This window comes from Hordeum vulgare, chromosome 6H, assembly GCF_904849725.1.
Source record: "Hordeum vulgare subsp. vulgare chromosome 6H, MorexV3_pseudomolecules_assembly, whole genome shotgun sequence".
Lineage (NCBI taxonomy): Eukaryota > Viridiplantae > Streptophyta > Magnoliopsida > Poales > Poaceae > Hordeum > Hordeum vulgare.
The window spans coordinates 121,727,116-121,743,984 of NC_058523.1; the positions used below are offsets into that span (position 1 = coordinate 121,727,116).

Consider the following 16,869-nt stretch of genomic DNA (forward strand, 5'->3'; position numbering starts at 1 on the left):
CCACGGTGCTTGGCGAAGCCCTGCCAGGAGACCTCGTCTCTCCATCGACACCACGCCGTCGTGCTTCCGGAGATGTTCCCCAACTTCTCCCTCCTCCTTGCTGGATCAAGGTGCGAGAGACTTCACCGGGCTGCACGTGTGTTGAACGCGGAGGTGTCGTAGTTTGGCACTAGATCGGAATCACACCGCGATCTGAATCGCCGCGAGTACGACTCCATCAACCACGTTCTAGCAACGCTTCCGCTTAGCGATCTTCAAAGGTACGAAGATGCACTCACCCCTCTCTCGTTGATGTTCTCTCCATAGGAAGATCTGAATATGGCGTAGGAAATTTTTGAATTTATGCTACGTTAACCAAAAGTGGCATCCGAGCCAGGTTTTCTATGCGTAGATTCTATGCACGAGTAGAACACAAAAGGTTGTGGGCGATGATTTGTCAATTGCTTGCCGCTACTAGTCCTATTCTTTTCCGGCGGTATTGTGGGATGAAGCGGCCCGGACCGACCTTACACGTACGCTTACGTGAGACTGGTTCCACCGACAAACATGCACACCGTGCATAAAGGTGGCTAGCGGGTGTCTGTCTCTCCCACTCTAGTCGGATTGTATTTGATGAAAAGGGTCCTTATGAAGGGTAAATAGCTTTGGCATATCATCGTTGTGGCTTTCACGTAGGTAAGAAGGTGTTCTTGCTAGAAACCCAAATCAGCCACATAAAACTTGCAACAACAATTAGAGGATGTCTAACTTGTTTTTGCAGGGTTTGACATGTGATGTGATATGGCCAAAGTTGTGATGTTGCATGTGTGATGTATGAGATGATCATGTTATTGTAATAGGATTCATGACTTGCATGTCGATGAGTATGACAACCGGCAGGAGCCATAGCAGTTCTCTTAATTTATTGTATCAGATGCAACGCCATGTGTTTACTACTTTTACTTCATTGCTAGCAGTTAGCTATAGTAGTAGTGATAGTAGTAGTTGGCGTGACGACTTCACGGAGACACGATGATGGAGATCATGGTGTCACGCCGGTGACAATGATGATCATGCGATGCCTGAAGATGGACATCGAAAGAGCAAAGATGATAATGGCCATATCATGTCACTATATGATTGCATGTGATGTTTATCTTGTTTTTCGTCTTCTTGCTTAGAATGACAGTAGCATAATAAGACGATCCCTCTTAAATTTTTGAGAACGTATTCCCCTAAGTGTGCACCGTTGGGAAGGATCGTTGTCTCGAAGCACCACGTGATGATCGGGCGTGATAGATTCTAACATTCGCATACAACGGGTGTAAGCCAGATTTACACACGCGAAACACTTAGGTTGACTCGATGAGCTTAGCATGTACAAACGTGACCTCGAATACAAGAGACCAAAAGGTCGAACATGAGTCGTATGGTTGAATACGATCAACATGAAGTTGCTCACCATGACGACTAGTCCATCTCACGCTATGATCGGACACGGGTTAGTCAACGTGGATCATGTATCACTTAGATGACTAGAGGGATGTCAATTTAAGTGGGAGTTCATACTTAATTTGATTAAATGAACTTAATTATCATGAACTTAGTCTAAAAGTTGTCTTTATAAATATTGTAGATTGCCAACGTCTACCTCAATTTCAATGCATTCCTAGAGAAATCAAGCTAAAAGATGATGGTAGCAACTATGCGGACTGGGTTCGCAACTTGAAGCTCATCCTTGAAGCAGCTAAAAAGGCTTATGTCCTTGATGTGCCGCTAGGTGACCCTCCTGCTCCCGCAGCAGCCCAAGAGATTTTGAACGTCTAGCAAACGCGGAGTGATGACTACTCTCTGGTTAGGTGTGGCATGTTATACAGTTTGGAAACGAGGCTCCAAAGGCGTTTTGAGCAACACGGTGCATATCAGATGTTCCAAGAGCTGAAACTAGTTTTTCAAGCTCATGTCCGTGTCGAGAGATATGAAGTCTCCGACAAGTTCTTTAGCTGTAAGATCGAGGAGAACAGTTCTGTCAGTGAGCACATACTCAAAATGTCTGGGTTACACGGTCGTCTGACTTCACTTGGAGTCGAACTTCTGGATGATGCTATAATTGACAGAATGCTCCAGTCTCTCCCACCAAGCTACAAAGGTTTTGTGCTTAACTACAACATGCAAGGGATGGAGAAGACCATTCCTAAGTTGTACTCGATGCTCAAGTCTGCAGAAGTAAAAATCAAGAAAGAGCATCAACTGTTGATGGTCAACAAGACCACCAGTTTCAAGAAGGGCAAGGGTAAGAAGAACTTCAAGAAAGACAGCAAAGCCGTTGCCGCGCCCGGTAAGCCAGATGCTGGGAAGAAGAAAAGGAATGGACCCAAGCTTGAGACTGAGTGCTTCTATTGCAAGGGAAAAGGTCACTGGAAGCGGAACTACCCCAAGTACTTAGCGGACAAGAAGGCCGGCAACGTTAAAGGTATATATGATATACATGTTATTGATGTGTACCTTACCAGCACTCGTAGTAGCTCCTAGGTATTTGATACCGGTGCTGTTGCTCAAATTTGCAACTCAAAGCAGGAACTGCGGAATAAGCGGAGACTGGCCAAGGACGAGGTGACGATGCGCGTCGGGAATGGCTCCAAGGTCGATGTGATCGCCGTCGGCACGCTACCTCTACATCTACCGTCGGGATTAGTTTTAACCTTAATAATTGTTATTTAGTACCAGCTTTGAGCATGAATATTGTATCAGGGTCTTGCTTAATGCGAGACGGCTACTCATTTAAGTCAGATAATAATGGTTGTTCTATTTATATGAGTGATATGTTTTATGATCATGCTCCTGTGGTGAATGGTTTATTCTTGATGAATCTCGATCGTGATGTTACACATATTCATAGTGTTAGTACCAAAAGATGTAAAGTTGATAATGATAGTCCCACATACTTGTGGCACTGCCGCCTTGGTCATATCGGTGTTAAGCACATGAAGAAGCTCCATACTGATGGACTATTAGAGTCTCTTAACTTTGAATCATTTGACACATGCGAACCGTGCCTCATGGGCAAGATGACTAAGACTCCATTCTCAGGAATAATGGAGAGAGCGACCGACTTGTTGCAAATAATACATACTGATGTGTGTGGTCCAATGAACGTTGAAGCTCGCAGTGGCTACCGTTATGTTCTCACTCTCACCGATGATTTGAGTAGGTATGGGTATATCTACTTGATGAAGCACAAATCTAAGACGTTTAAAAAGTTCAAGGAATTTCAGAGTGACGTTGAGAATCAACGTGACAGAAAAATTAAGTGTCTACGATCTGATCGTGGAGGAGAATATTTGAGTCACGAGTTTGGCACACACCTAAGGAAGTGTGGAATCGTTTCACAACTAACGCTGCCTGGCACACCGCAACACAACAGAGTGTCTGAACGTCGTAATCGCACTTCATTAGATATGGTATGATCTATGATTTCTCTTACCGACTTACCGCTATCATTTTGGGGATACACATTAGAAACTATAGCATTCACTTTAAATAGGGCACTGTCTAAATCCGTTGAGACGACACCGTATGAACTATGGTTTGGCAAGAAACCTAAGCTGTCGTTTCTAAAAGTTTGGGGCTGCGATGCTTATGTGAAGAAACTTCAACTAGAGAAGCTCGAACCCAAAGCGGAGAAATGCATATTCATAGGATACCCTAAGGAAACTATTGGGTATACCTTCTATCTTAGATCCGAAGGTAAAACCTTTGTTGCCAAGAACAGATCCTTTCTAGAGAAAGAGTTTCTCTCGAAAGAAGTAAGTGGGAGGAAAGTAGAACTTGATGAGGTAATTACACCCCTCTCGAACCAGAGAGTAGCGCAGCGCGGGAAATTGTTCCTGTGGCGCCAACGCCAACTGAAGAGGAAGTTAATGATGATGATCATGAAGCTTTGGATCAAGTTGCAACTGAACCACGAAGGTCCACAAGGGTACGTTCCGCACCAGAGTGGTACGGCAACCCTGTGATGGAAATCATGTTCTTACACAACGGTGAACCTTCAAACTATGAAGAAGCAATGGCGGGCCCGGATTCTAATAAATGGCTTGAGGCTATGAAATCCGAGATAGGATCCATGTATGAGAACAAAGTATGGACTTTGGTGGACTTGCCCAATGATCAACGAGCCATAGAAAATAAATGGATCTTCAAGAAGAAGACTGATGCAAACGGTAATGTGACCGTTTATAAAGCTCGACTTGTCGCAAAGGGTTTTCGACAAATTCAAGGAGTTGACTACGAAGAGACTTTCTCTCCCGTAGCGAAGCTGAAGTCAGTCTGAATCATGTTAGCAATTACCGCCTTTTATGATTATGAAATTTGGCAAATGGACGTCAAAACAGCGTTCCTTAACGGGAATCTTAAGGAAGAGTTGTATATGATGCAACCATAAGGTTTTGTCGACCCTGAGGGTGCTAACAAAGTGTGCAAACTCCAGCACTCCATCTATGGGCTGGTGCAAGCATCTCGGAGTTGGAACATTCGCTTTAATGAGGTGATTAAAGCGTTTGGGTTCATACAGGTTTATGGAGAAGCCTGTCTGTACAAGAAAGTGAGTGGGAGCTCTGCAGCTTTCCTCATACTGTATGTGGATGACATATTATTGATGGGGAATAATATAGAGATGTTGGAGAGCATAAAGGCCTATTTGAAAAAGAGTTTTTCAATGAAGGACCTTGGAGAAGCTGCATACATATTAGGCATCAAGATCTATAGAGATAGATCGAGACGCCTCATAGGTCTTTTGCAAAGTACATACCTTGACAAGATATTGAAGAAGTTCAGTATGGAAAACTCAAAGAAGGGGTTCTTGCCAATTTTGCAAGGTATGAGATTGAGTAAGACTCAGTCACCGACCACGACAGCAGATAGAGAGAAGATGAGTACTGTCCCCTACGCCTCAGCCGTAGGCTCTCTAATGTATGCCATGCTGTGTACCAGACCTCATATAAACCTTGCCATAAGTTTGGTAGGGAGGTACCAAAGTGATCCCGGTATGGAACACTGGACAACGGTCAAGAATATCCTTAAGTACCTGGAGAGGACTAAGGAGATGTTTCTCGTTTATGGAGGTGACGAAGATCTTGTCGTAAATGGTTACGTCGATGCTAGCTTCGACACCTATCCAGATGACTCTAAGTCACAGACCGGATACGTGTATGTCTTGAATGGTGGGGCAGTGAGCTGGTGCAGCAACAAGCAAGAAGTCGTGGCAGCATCTACATGTGAAGTGGGGTACATAGCTGCTTCAGAAGCGGCTCATGAAGGAATTTGGATGAAGGAGCTCATCACCGACCTTGGATTGGTTCCAAGCGCGTCGGGTCCAATGACACTCTTCTGTGATAACACTGGGGCCATTGCCATAGCCAAGGAGCCCAGGTTTCACCGGAAGACCAAGCACATCAAACGCCGCTACAACTCCATCCAGGACCATGTCCAGAGTGGAGTAATAGATATTTGTAAAGTACACACCGATCTGAATGTTGCAGACCCGTTGACTAAACCTCTTCCTCGAGCAAAACATGATCAACACCATAATGCTATGGGTGTTCGATACATCACAATGTAACTAGATTATTGACTCTAGTGCAAGTGGGAGACTGTTGGAAATATGCCCTAGAGGCAATAATAAAATGGTTATTATCATATTTCCTTGTTCATGATAATCGTCTATTGTTCATGCTATAATTGTATTAACAGGAAACAGTATTACATGTGTGAATAAATAGATCACAATGTGTCCCTAGCAAGCCTCTAGTTGGCTAGCTCGTTAATCAATAGATGATCATGGTTTCCTGATCATGGGCATTGGATGTCATTGATAACGGGATCACATCATTGGGAGAATGATGTGATGGACAAGACGCAATCCTAAGCATAGCACTAGATCGTATTGTTCGTATGCTAAAGCTTTTCTAATGTCAAGTGTCTTTTCCTTCGACCGTGAGATTGTGCAACTCCGGGATACTGTAGGAGTGCTTTGGGTGTATCAAACGTCACAACGTAACTGGGTGACTATAAAGGTGCACTACGGGTACCTCTGAAGGTGTCTGTTGGGTTGGCACGAATCGAGATCGGGATTTGTCACTCCGTGTGACGAAGAGGTATCTCTGGGCCCACTCCATAGAATATCACCATGAGCTCAATGTGATTAAGAAGTTAGTCACAGGATGACGTGCTACGGAACGAGTAAAGAGACTTATCGGTAACGAGATTGAACAAGGTATAGGTATACCGACGATCGAATCTCGGGCAAGTTCTATACCGACAAACAAAGGGAATTGTATACGGGATTGATTGAATCCTTGACATCGTGGTTCATCCGATGAGATCATCGTGGAGCAGGTGGGAGCCACCATGGGTATCCAGACCCCACTGATGGTTATTGGCCGGAGAGGTGTCTCGGTCATGTGTGCCTGTTTCCCGAACCCGTAGGGTCTACACACTTAAGGTTCGATGACGCTAGGGTTATAGGGAATTGTTATACGAGGTTACCGAAAGTTTTTTGGAGTCCTGTATGATATCCCGGACGTTTTGAGGAGCTCCGGAATGGTCCGGAGGTAAAGATTGATATATAGGATGGATGGTTTTGGACACCCGAAATGTTTCGGGCATCACCGGTAGCGTACCGGGACCACCGGGACCACCGGAAATGGTCCCGGGGGTCCACCACGAGGGGCCACCTGCCCCAAGAGGTAGCATGGGCCAAAAGGTGGAGCGCAACCTGCCCAAAGTGGGCTGGTTCGCCTCCCACAAAGGGGCCCAAGGCGCAGGAGGTGGAGAGGGGGGGGGGAACCCTAGGCGCTGGTGGGCCTAAGGCCCACCTAGGGGTGCGCCACCCCCTCCCCCTGCCCTGGCCGCCGCACCACCCATCTGGGGGGGGGGGCTCCCGCGCCACCTCGGGTGGGTACCCTAGGGGTGGCACCGCCCTCCCCTCCTCCTATATATACCTAGGAGTTTGGGGCTGTTTTGCACACCGTTTCTTCTCTCCCTCAGCGCAGCCGTGTCCTCTCCTTCCTCCTCCTCCCATGGTGCTTGGCGAAGCCCTACCGGGAGACCTCGTCTCTCCATTGACACCACGCTGTCATGCTGCCGGAGATCTTCCCCAACCTCGCCCTACACCTTGCTGGATCAAGGTGCGGGAGACGTCATCGGGCTGCACGTGTGTTGAACGCGTAGGTGTCGTTGTTCGGCACTAGATCGGAATGACACCGCGATCTGAATCGCCGCGAGTACGACTCCATAAACCGCATTCTAGCAACGCTTCCGCTTAGCGATCTTCAAAGTTATGAAGATGCACTCATCCCTCTCTCATTGCTGGTCTCTCCATAGGAAGATCTAAATATGGCGTAGGAAAATTTTGAATTTATGCTACGTTACCCAACAGGTAGTACCTCCAGGGCTAGAGGTAGTACCGCCAGGGCTAGCGGTAGTACCGCCAGGGTCTAGAGGTAGTACCGGCAGGGCTAGCGGTAGTATCGCTAGGGCTAGCGTTAGTACTGCTGTGCTCGGGCTGTAAGTGGGGGTAATGGTGTGATTTCTTCCCCCACTATATAAAGGGGGTCTTATTCCACCTTGGACTAATCTATCCGTTGATCTCGTGTTCTTCCCCATTGTTGACCTTCTTAGATCTTGCTAACTCTCAATCCCTCCAATGATTCTTTCTAGTTCTTGAGGGAAAAGAGAGAGGAGATCTAGATCCACATCTCCACCAATCACTTTCTCCTCTATGTGAGGGGAACCCCTAGGATCTAGATCTTGGAGTTCTTTGTGAGCTCCTTGTTCTTTGTCTCATATTTCTCCATAGCTTTTGTTGTTGTGGAGGTATTTGAGTGTGAGGGACTTGACCACTTTGTGTGTTCTTGCCATTGCATGACTTGCATCGGTTTGAGTTCTCCACGGTGATACGTGGAAGTGAAGTTTGAGAATCCATATTACCTTTTAGTACTTAGTACCCTAGAGATTGTTCTTCATGGATGCTCTGGCGTCCTAGAAGCTTGGTGGTGTCTTGGAGCTCAATCATTGTGGTGTAAAGCAACGGGCAAGCGTCGGGGTCTCCAATTAGGTTGTGGAGATTTCCCCGAGCAACTTGTACGGGTACCGGTAACTGCCTCCAAGGGTTGCCATTTGTACGGGTTCGGTGACCGCCCTCAAGGGTCCCTTAGTGGAATCACGACATCTTGCATTGTGCAAGGGCGTGAGGATATTACGGTGGCTTTAGTGGCATCTTGGGGAGCATTGTGCCTCCATACCGCTCCAACGGAGATTAGCATCCGCAAGGGTGTGAACTTCGGGATACATCATCGTCTCTGCGTGCCTCGGTTATCTCTTATCCGAACTCTTTACTTATGCACTTTACTTTGTGATAGCCATATTGTTTATTGTCATATAACTTGCTATCACTTAGTTGTTTATCTTGCTTAGCATCAGTTGTTGGTGCACATAGGTGAGCCTAGTTGTTGTAGGTTTTGTGCTTGACAAATTAAACGTTAGTTTTATTCCGCATTTGTTCAAGCCTAAACCGTAATTATTTTAAAGCGCCTATTCACCCCCCTCTTGGCGACATCCACGTCATTTCAAAATTAGGCGCAGTAGTGAACACTTTTAAGGTGCAGTACTGAAAGTAGCAGTTCATCAAAATTAGGCTATGCATCAGATATAGGAGCAAACTACAACAGTAGCAAAATTCTAATGCAAGCACGAGGGAGAAAGATTAGGCGATATATGGATGATCAAGGGGGTTTGCTTGCCTTGTTGCTCTCCAGCAAATGGCTGGTCGTCAGGAGGGGAGATGTACCCGACAGCACCGTCAGTCTCGGGGTCTACCGGTAAGAAGAGGGAGGAGAAAGAATAAATACAAAGCAGACAAATTGCACCACGATGCATGACATGCCAATATGCAGAGCTAGGGGGATATATTGCATATCTAAGTGTTTTAGTTGATTTATGAATTTATTTGGTATTATTTTAGTAAAGTCATGCACTATTCATTTATCTGAAACACGCAAAAAGTTCCATGTTCACCTAGCTAGGAGTGTTGGACAAGCATTTCAATTACATATTCAGAATCTTCAAATTTTTATGATCATTTTACATATATAAATTATTTGCAACCGAGTTACAGTTTAAAAGATATGATTTTTCAAAGTTTTAAAGAATTTTTGGAATTTTAATTATTTACTTTAAATGCCACATTATCCAGAACAGTAAATGATGATGTCATTATGACATCACTGTGACGTCATCAGGTCAACTCTGGCTGACCACACTCAAACCTGACATGTGGGGTCACTCAGACCCAAATGTCAGCCTCTATTAGTATTAAGCACAGACATATTTAAATAATTAGGATTAATTAAGGGTGGGGACTACTCACGAGATAGTGTTTAGTGTTTTAATTAACTAACTAATTAACTAGCAGATTTTCTATTTATCTAAAATCATTTTAGGCGACAGGACCCACATGTCATAGACACACGGGTGTGGGGCCCACCGGTCAGTGACTGGGCAACGCCTAGTCAGCCAGTTGACCAAGTTAACTAGTCAACTCGGGCGCCCAGGCCCACGGGCACGGTCGCTGGGGGGTGGCCCTAGTCGGGCCAGGTCGGTGACGGCGCCGTCCAGCCACCGGACAAGCTCCGGCGAGCTCCCAAAATGGCGAGGTGGCACAGAAACGCAGCTTCGGCCACCATTTCGAGCGCCGCGAGTAGCTATGAGCAGCTGGAGTAGCCGCCGTTCCATTTAGCCCTCACACGTCTCCAATGTATCTATAATTTTTGATGGTTTCATGCTGTTAACTTGTCAAACTTTGGATGTTTTGTATACCTTTTATATATCTTTTGGGACTAACTAATTAACTCAGTGCCAAGTGCCAATTCCTGTTTTTTTCCATGTTTTTGACCCATTTCAGAGGAGAATTTGAAACGGAGTCCAAACGGAATAAAATCCCCGAAAAGATTTTTTCTGTAACGGAAGAAGATCAGGAGACTTGAGAGCCAAGGTAGCGGGTCCCCAGGGGCCCCACAAGCCCCCACCCCGCGTCCAGGGGGGAGGCCGCGGCCCTCAGGCTTGTGGGCCCCCTGGACCTCCTTTGCCCTAGGTTTTGCACCTATATATCCCCAAAAATTCCACAAAAAATCAGGAGATCATCGAAAGTACTTTTCCGCCGCCGCAAGCTTCTGTCTTTGCAAGATCCCATCTGGGGCACGTTCTGGTGCCCTGCCGGAGGGGGGATTCGGACACGGAGGGCTTCTTCATCAACACCATGACCTCTCCGATGATGTGTGAGTAGTTCACCATAGACCTACGTGTCCATAGCTAGTAACTAGATGGCTTCTTCTCTCTCTTGGACTTCAATACAAAGTTCTCCATGATCTTCATGGAGATCTATCCGATGTAATCTTCTTTTGCGGTGTGTTTGTTGAGACCCGATGAATTGTGGATTTATGATCAGATTATCTATGAATCTTATTTGAATTTCTTCTGATATCTCTTATGCATGATTTCATATCCTTGTAATTCTCTTCGAGTTGCGGATTTTGTCTGGCCAACTAGATCTATGATTCTTGCAATGGGAGAAGTGCTTGGTTTTGGGTTCATACCGTGCGGTGACCTCACCCAGTGATAGAAGGGGTAGCGAGCCACGTATCGTGTTGTTTCCACCAAGGGTAAAATGATGGGGTTTTCATCATTGGTTTGAGATTATCCCTCTACATCATGTCATCTTGCTTAAGGCGTTACTCTGTTCGTCATGAACTCAATACACTAGATGCATGCTGGATAGCGGTCGATGTGTGGAGTAACAGTAGTAGATGCAGAAAGTATCGATCTACTTGTCTCGGACGTGATGCCTATATGTATGATCATTGCCTTAGATATCGTCATGACTTTGCGCGGTTCTATCAATTGCTCGACAATAATTTGTTCACCCACCGTAATACTTGTTATTTTGAGAGAAGCCTCTAGTGAACACTATGGCCCCCAGGGTCTACTCCACACCATATTTTCAGCCTTACACTTTTTACTTCGTTGAACTTTCCGCCTGTAGATCTCACTTTGCGAACAATCTTGAAGGGATTGACAACCCCTATACAGCGTTGGGTGCAAGCTCTTTTGTGTTTGTGCAGGTACTCTGGACTTGACGCTACTGGATTGATACCTTGGTTCTGAAACTGAGGGAAATACTTACTGCTCCTGTGCTGCATCACCCTTTCCTCTTCAAGGGAAAAACCAACGCAAGCTCAAGAGACGACAGAAGGATCTTTGGCACCACTGCCGGGGAAGGACTTTTGTTGACGTAGCAGGCTGTTGGGGCGAGCAACGGTGGTTCCTAGCATCGTCGGCGACGAGTTTGGCAGAGGAAGTTTCGGGCGGCAACGACGACTGGCGCAACAGCACGACCCCGAGCTAACTACGGGCACCACTCGAGCCTATACGATGCGCCGAAGCGAACGGTGGCGGTGGGTGGACCAAATGGTCACCGGAGACGCGCGAGCAACGAGCTCAGGCGGAAACATGTTCGGGCTCCGGTGAAATTGAGCGGCAGAGCAAGCAATCGAGCTAGCTAAGCGAGGGAAAGGACCGTGGACTCACAGGAGACCTGCAGATGAGCTCAGTTTGCGCGGGGAGGGCCTGGAGCAGGTACAATGGTCACCGGAGCACAACAGCGTTTTGAGGAGGAAGAAGCTTGAGGGCGAGGATGCAACGCCTCCGGTATCCAATGGGTGAACGTGGTCGACGCAGAAGCTTGCCGCGATCCTTCCTGGCGTGGTGGCAGCGCGTGGGTGGTTCTAGAGGCACGACTAGCCGTCGGCCATGGCGGCGCTGCGTTAGGGCGTGGAGGGGGAGGACGAAAGAGAGAGTGAGGGGAGGAATCAATGGGTCCAGAGGGGTGCAGGCGTTGCTCTTATTCACTGTGAGAAGGGCTCGGGCGCGCTGTCGTGCGAGGAGAGGGGGGCGAGGCTGGCGCGGCGACTATAGTTCAGGAGGGGGGCAGTGCGCGAGGAGGGAGAAAGCGCGGGAGTGGCTGGGCCGGCACTGTTGCCACTTGGGCCGAGCCACGGTGGGCTTCTTTTCTTTCTTTCTGTTTTTCTTTCCTTCTGTGTTTTCTGTTTTTCTTTTGCAGACTTTGTTTTATTTCTTTTTAGCATTAATTTCTTTTTAGAAAAATGTGTGACATGGTCCAATTCTTACTGTAGCAAAAACTGAGGATGTATAATCCGCTCGAGCTCGGCATGCTCTCGGACCGACCCAGTGCTCGGTGCCGACCGGGAAGAACGCGGAGGCGTGGGACTCATTTCCACCGGATCGGCGGCCTTGGCAATCACGTCGGCGCCTTCCTCTCCGTCTCGTCCAGCACTTGGAGCCTCCGCTCGTCCGGGGCTGCACTGCGTCCTACCCTGCCTAGGTGCCGGAAGGGCGTCTTGTGGTTGCTGCCGTTAGTTGCTGCACCGAGAGGTCTCCGTCACCTGCTACGGCCAGATCTAGTCGAACCTGTCCTATGGGTTATCCACCGCTTCACTCTTCTTCACGTGCACATGGGCGGAGGAGGCGACGACCCGACCTGCCGAGTAGCTACACAATGCCCCTGCCCCTGCTCTTCTCCAGCAACAGTCTCCCTTATGCGGTAATGAATCTCAAGCCATGCCTTTTTTTCCTTTACATGAACCAACCTACGATTATGTCCTACCTGACATGTGTGGTGTGCTGCTGATGTGCGATTGCTGGCTATCCTGCTGCTTGTGGGTCCTTCTAGTTGTTTGGCTTCCACTAAATGTCAACATGTTTCAGATTTCCACTAACAATTCCACATTGTCATATAATGATTTACCTCAATACACACTATCAAAGCATGCGAGAATCCTTTATTCACCTTGCCAATGCCTTGCTTTTGTAAATTGTTTTTGCATATTTATATGGATGAGTTTGGTGGCATGAGTGTACGCTATTTGAAGCTTATCCATTAATCTATCGTTTCTCAAGTTAGTGCATTCTAAGCCTGCCTTAGGACACCCCTTGTGATAGTATGCCTAAGATAAAGACAAGCTATATCAAATATACTGAAGGGCGGGTGCTTTGAACCCACAATCTGTGAGATGGATGCCAAAAATAGAGAAGCTATGCATGTTATTAAGCATGATATCTATCGATGTGACCTTTTCAGATGTACATTGATATATCATACTATATGATGAGTACTAACATGATCTGCACGCACAGCTGAAAATGATACACATGACGAGAAGAGAAGAGAAAGTGCGAAGACTCTGGCCAATTTACAGAAGCAAAAAAGGATAAATCAAAGGAGTTGTATGATATTTTCTACCATGATATATCCAAGTGCTCGGAAGGAATGTTGATTGATGTTAGTAGATACACTTGTCTGCAATGATATGACGCACAAGAGCAATAAGAAGGATCTGATGATGTACTTATGGGCTGCCGAGCGGAACCACGTATAGCCATGTCTCTTTTGCTGCATCAAGGCCACGTCTAGATTCATTGTTGATTGGTCTTTATTTTGTTGGTGAGTAAATTGTAGTGCAGTGAATAACATAGAATGGATCAGAGAGATTTTTTAAGTCTAGGTGAATAACAAAAAAAACTCTTATCAGATATTTGTTTTTGTTCTTGCATGTTCTGTTGGAATTGGAGCTCCAACAAATTACTCATATACTCAGATTATTTGAGGATAAAACTGGGTTGATACTAAAATATGCAAGTTTTTCACATGTTTATACCAATGTTCCACTATACAGGCTTGCATCAAATCAATTGAGCCCCAACAGCCTTATCAGAATTGTACTACCTATGTTTATTAGGTACCTTTGCCTTCATGTGAATATTCATGTCATTAAGTTTTGAGAAGCATGGAAATTGTGGAAATTAACCATCAACACCACCATCACATGCAAGCATAGTACACTGTCCTTTCTCTTGATATTGTGTTTTAGCAGAGTTCTATTTTGACATTAATAACAATTTGGAATGGCAGATCCCCTTACAGGATCACATTCAGTTATTGGCCCTGCTGTTGCCCCACAAACATAGACCCGTTGCTTTGATAGCTAGAGAATTAATTTCTTAAGACGACTTTTGTAACATTCCAAAATTATAAATTTTGGAATGTTAATATAATTATTAGATCCCACCTATCCGGTTAATCCCGAAGTCTTTCAGCCCATGCGGCACTTCTTCTCTCCTTTTTTCTAATTTGTCTATCTTATGTATATGTTTAGTCCCACATTGCCTAGCTATTGACATTTAGACCTTCTTTCCACCTATAAATATAGATCCATAGGAGCATTCAAAAATCATCTACTTCGGGTTAAATCAATCTTTTGGTTTGACTAGATTTATTAAATGAAAATGTTTTCTTCTCTTCGGCGGGATTTCTCGAAGTCGTCTCCTTTTTGGAATTATCTCTTCTCTGCATTCTAAAGTTATTACTCTTCGTATTTTTTTATACTCCCGTAGTTTATTACTTCTAGACTAGTATTCCTACACTAGTATACGGTAGAGTAATTAGATATATTAATTAGTCTTCGTATTTACACATTAGTACTAGAATTGTTTTAGACATAGCACTTTTCTTCTGTAAAACAACTTGGCCCTGATTTTTTAAATAGCCATAACTTTTTACTCGTTTATCCGAATTAGATGAAACCAACGCCTAAATTTTCATGTTGATCCCACCTATCCGGTGAACCTATCATATCAACTTTTTGAAAATTTCAAATTTCGAAATTTGTTCACACTGATATTCAAACTTCTTTTGATCATATCTTTTTATCCGTAACTCCGTTTTAGATGAATCCAATTACGTCGGATTCGTATCAAAGTAATCTTCCCGTTTGTATCATTAGTTTTATTTTTTCAACTTATAATTTTGATCAAATCAGATTTATCTATCAGTGCCCAAAAGTGTTCACATCGTTCTAAGCCGATTCAATGTTATATTGAAGTATTTGTATCTTTTGATCCGCTATTTCAAATCTAGTAATTCTTTTTTCTACACGCTCATATTGATCTCCTATATCTAGTAGCATCATTAGTTTCGACCTTTGAACCTTACAAATTTGAGCGATTCAAATTTGTATTCGAACATTCATTTGATGTTATCTTGCAAATCGTACCACCTTTTCAATTGATTCCTTTTACCCCTAAACACTCATGTCATATATTTTTGTACATAACCATCGTACTTCAGTTCAACCTCTCTTGACTTTTTTAATGCAAATTCAATTCATACTTCAATTCGCTATAACTTGCGTTGTACTGCTCCATTTCAAGAAATTCTTTATACAAATAAATTCTTATGTCTTATACTATTTGTCAAACAACATTCATGTTGTTCTCCCAATATTTTTGATCATCTCCCATAGTGTATGCATGTCGAGCTTATATAGCGATAGTTGATCATCCTTTGACTCTTTTGAGTTGACCCCTTTCACCTTTTCTTTTACAACACCATAAGGCCCTATATTTTCTTATTAAATCTTGGTATGTTGTTTTTGCAAGACATGTTTTGTTCTTATGTTCTTTTGGGTTTTCCTTTTGGCATGAATGTTTATTGAATGCTATTTCGTTTACGATAGATTGCTCGGAGTGTGGCGAGTAGAATTATCAGGATTTTGAGAGCGACTATCTTCATCAAGTAATACCAGGCAAGTCATTTGATCATGTATCACCTATGTTTTATGCATCGTAGTTCTACCATCCTATGCCCAATTTGCATGTTGACTAGGTACTTGGAAATTATGGTTACATATTGTAGTATCATGTGGTAGGCACCCAACAACCACGTTACTTGGCCCAGGACGACAAATTTCATATTGCTATGCTTGAGTAGACGGGATTCTGGTTGAGAGTTTATCGCGAGTGATGCGAGAATAATTTAATAACCAAGACCGGTTAAGTCAAGACATTTCTAGACCTCGTGATGCAATGCAACTCTGGGTGAAGGGCGGTTCATCGGCTCCCTGGAGAAACCAGTGGATGACCCGGGATGCTGGAGACGTGCCATGACATCTTGTGGAAAGCTTCACCCAGGCTCAAAGAGACGGACGGATATTTTCAAGACCCAAGGCTTACCTGCACAGCCACAAGTCATTATGGGCTCTGGCTTGGTTGGACAACGTGGTGACTCTGGACAGGCGGTGCTAGCAGATGTAGAAGAACGGTAGGATTGGATGGGCACCGACAGGGATTCAGAGGGACCCGTTGAAAGACCATGTTTTGATCATTCGGTCTTCAAACACCCTGAAGTGCGAGGACATACCAGAGGCGATCAAATCTTGTGGGGAACGTGTGCAAAACTCTGCAAAGTACTCAAACCTAATCGATTAGCCGTGTCCACGATCATGGACAACTTGAGCCAAAGGAGCTGAAGTTATCTGGATTTCTCAACACCATTATATATATTTGATGTGGGTAATATTGATAACTTGGGTATGAGAACTAGTTGGCGGAACCATCTCATTAACAACCATATCAAGCTATGTGAAAACTGATTACTTCAATACCTTTTGCGCTAAGATTGGTCTTGATTCCCAGCTTCTAATTGATTTTTGCAAAGACTTTGCCTATCATATTGACTCTTGTGAGAAGAAGGAGGATCAACACCATATACCTTTTAAGGAATTACCTGTTGATATTAATGTTGTTGACCCTATTTTGCCTGCTGTTGATTATGAAAAGCCCCCTTTTCCCGCAAGGATGAGGGAGCATTCTTTTGTCACACGCATCCTGAATAAGAGTGAAAGAACGATTGATGAGCATGAGGACCTGATTAAAGTCGATCCTCAAGTTGCATTAGTCAAGGATCTTGTTACTAGTAATATT

The 16,869-nt window shown here is 44.8% G+C and overlaps 1 protein-coding gene across 1 annotated transcript; it reads left to right on the plus strand.

Annotated features, from left to right (window-relative positions):
• Window positions 1-12,158: 12,158 nt before the first annotated feature.
• On the plus strand, window positions 12,159-13,740 carry LOC123404244. The gene is made up of 2 exons (XM_045098161.1): window positions 12,159-12,652; window positions 13,246-13,740. Exons 1-2 carry the CDS (start codon window positions 12,237-12,239, stop codon window positions 13,247-13,249), a joined length of 420 nt encoding a protein of 139 aa, XP_044954096.1. The 5' UTR covers window positions 12,159-12,236; the 3' UTR covers window positions 13,250-13,740.
• Window positions 13,741-16,869: the final 3,129 nt, after the last annotated feature.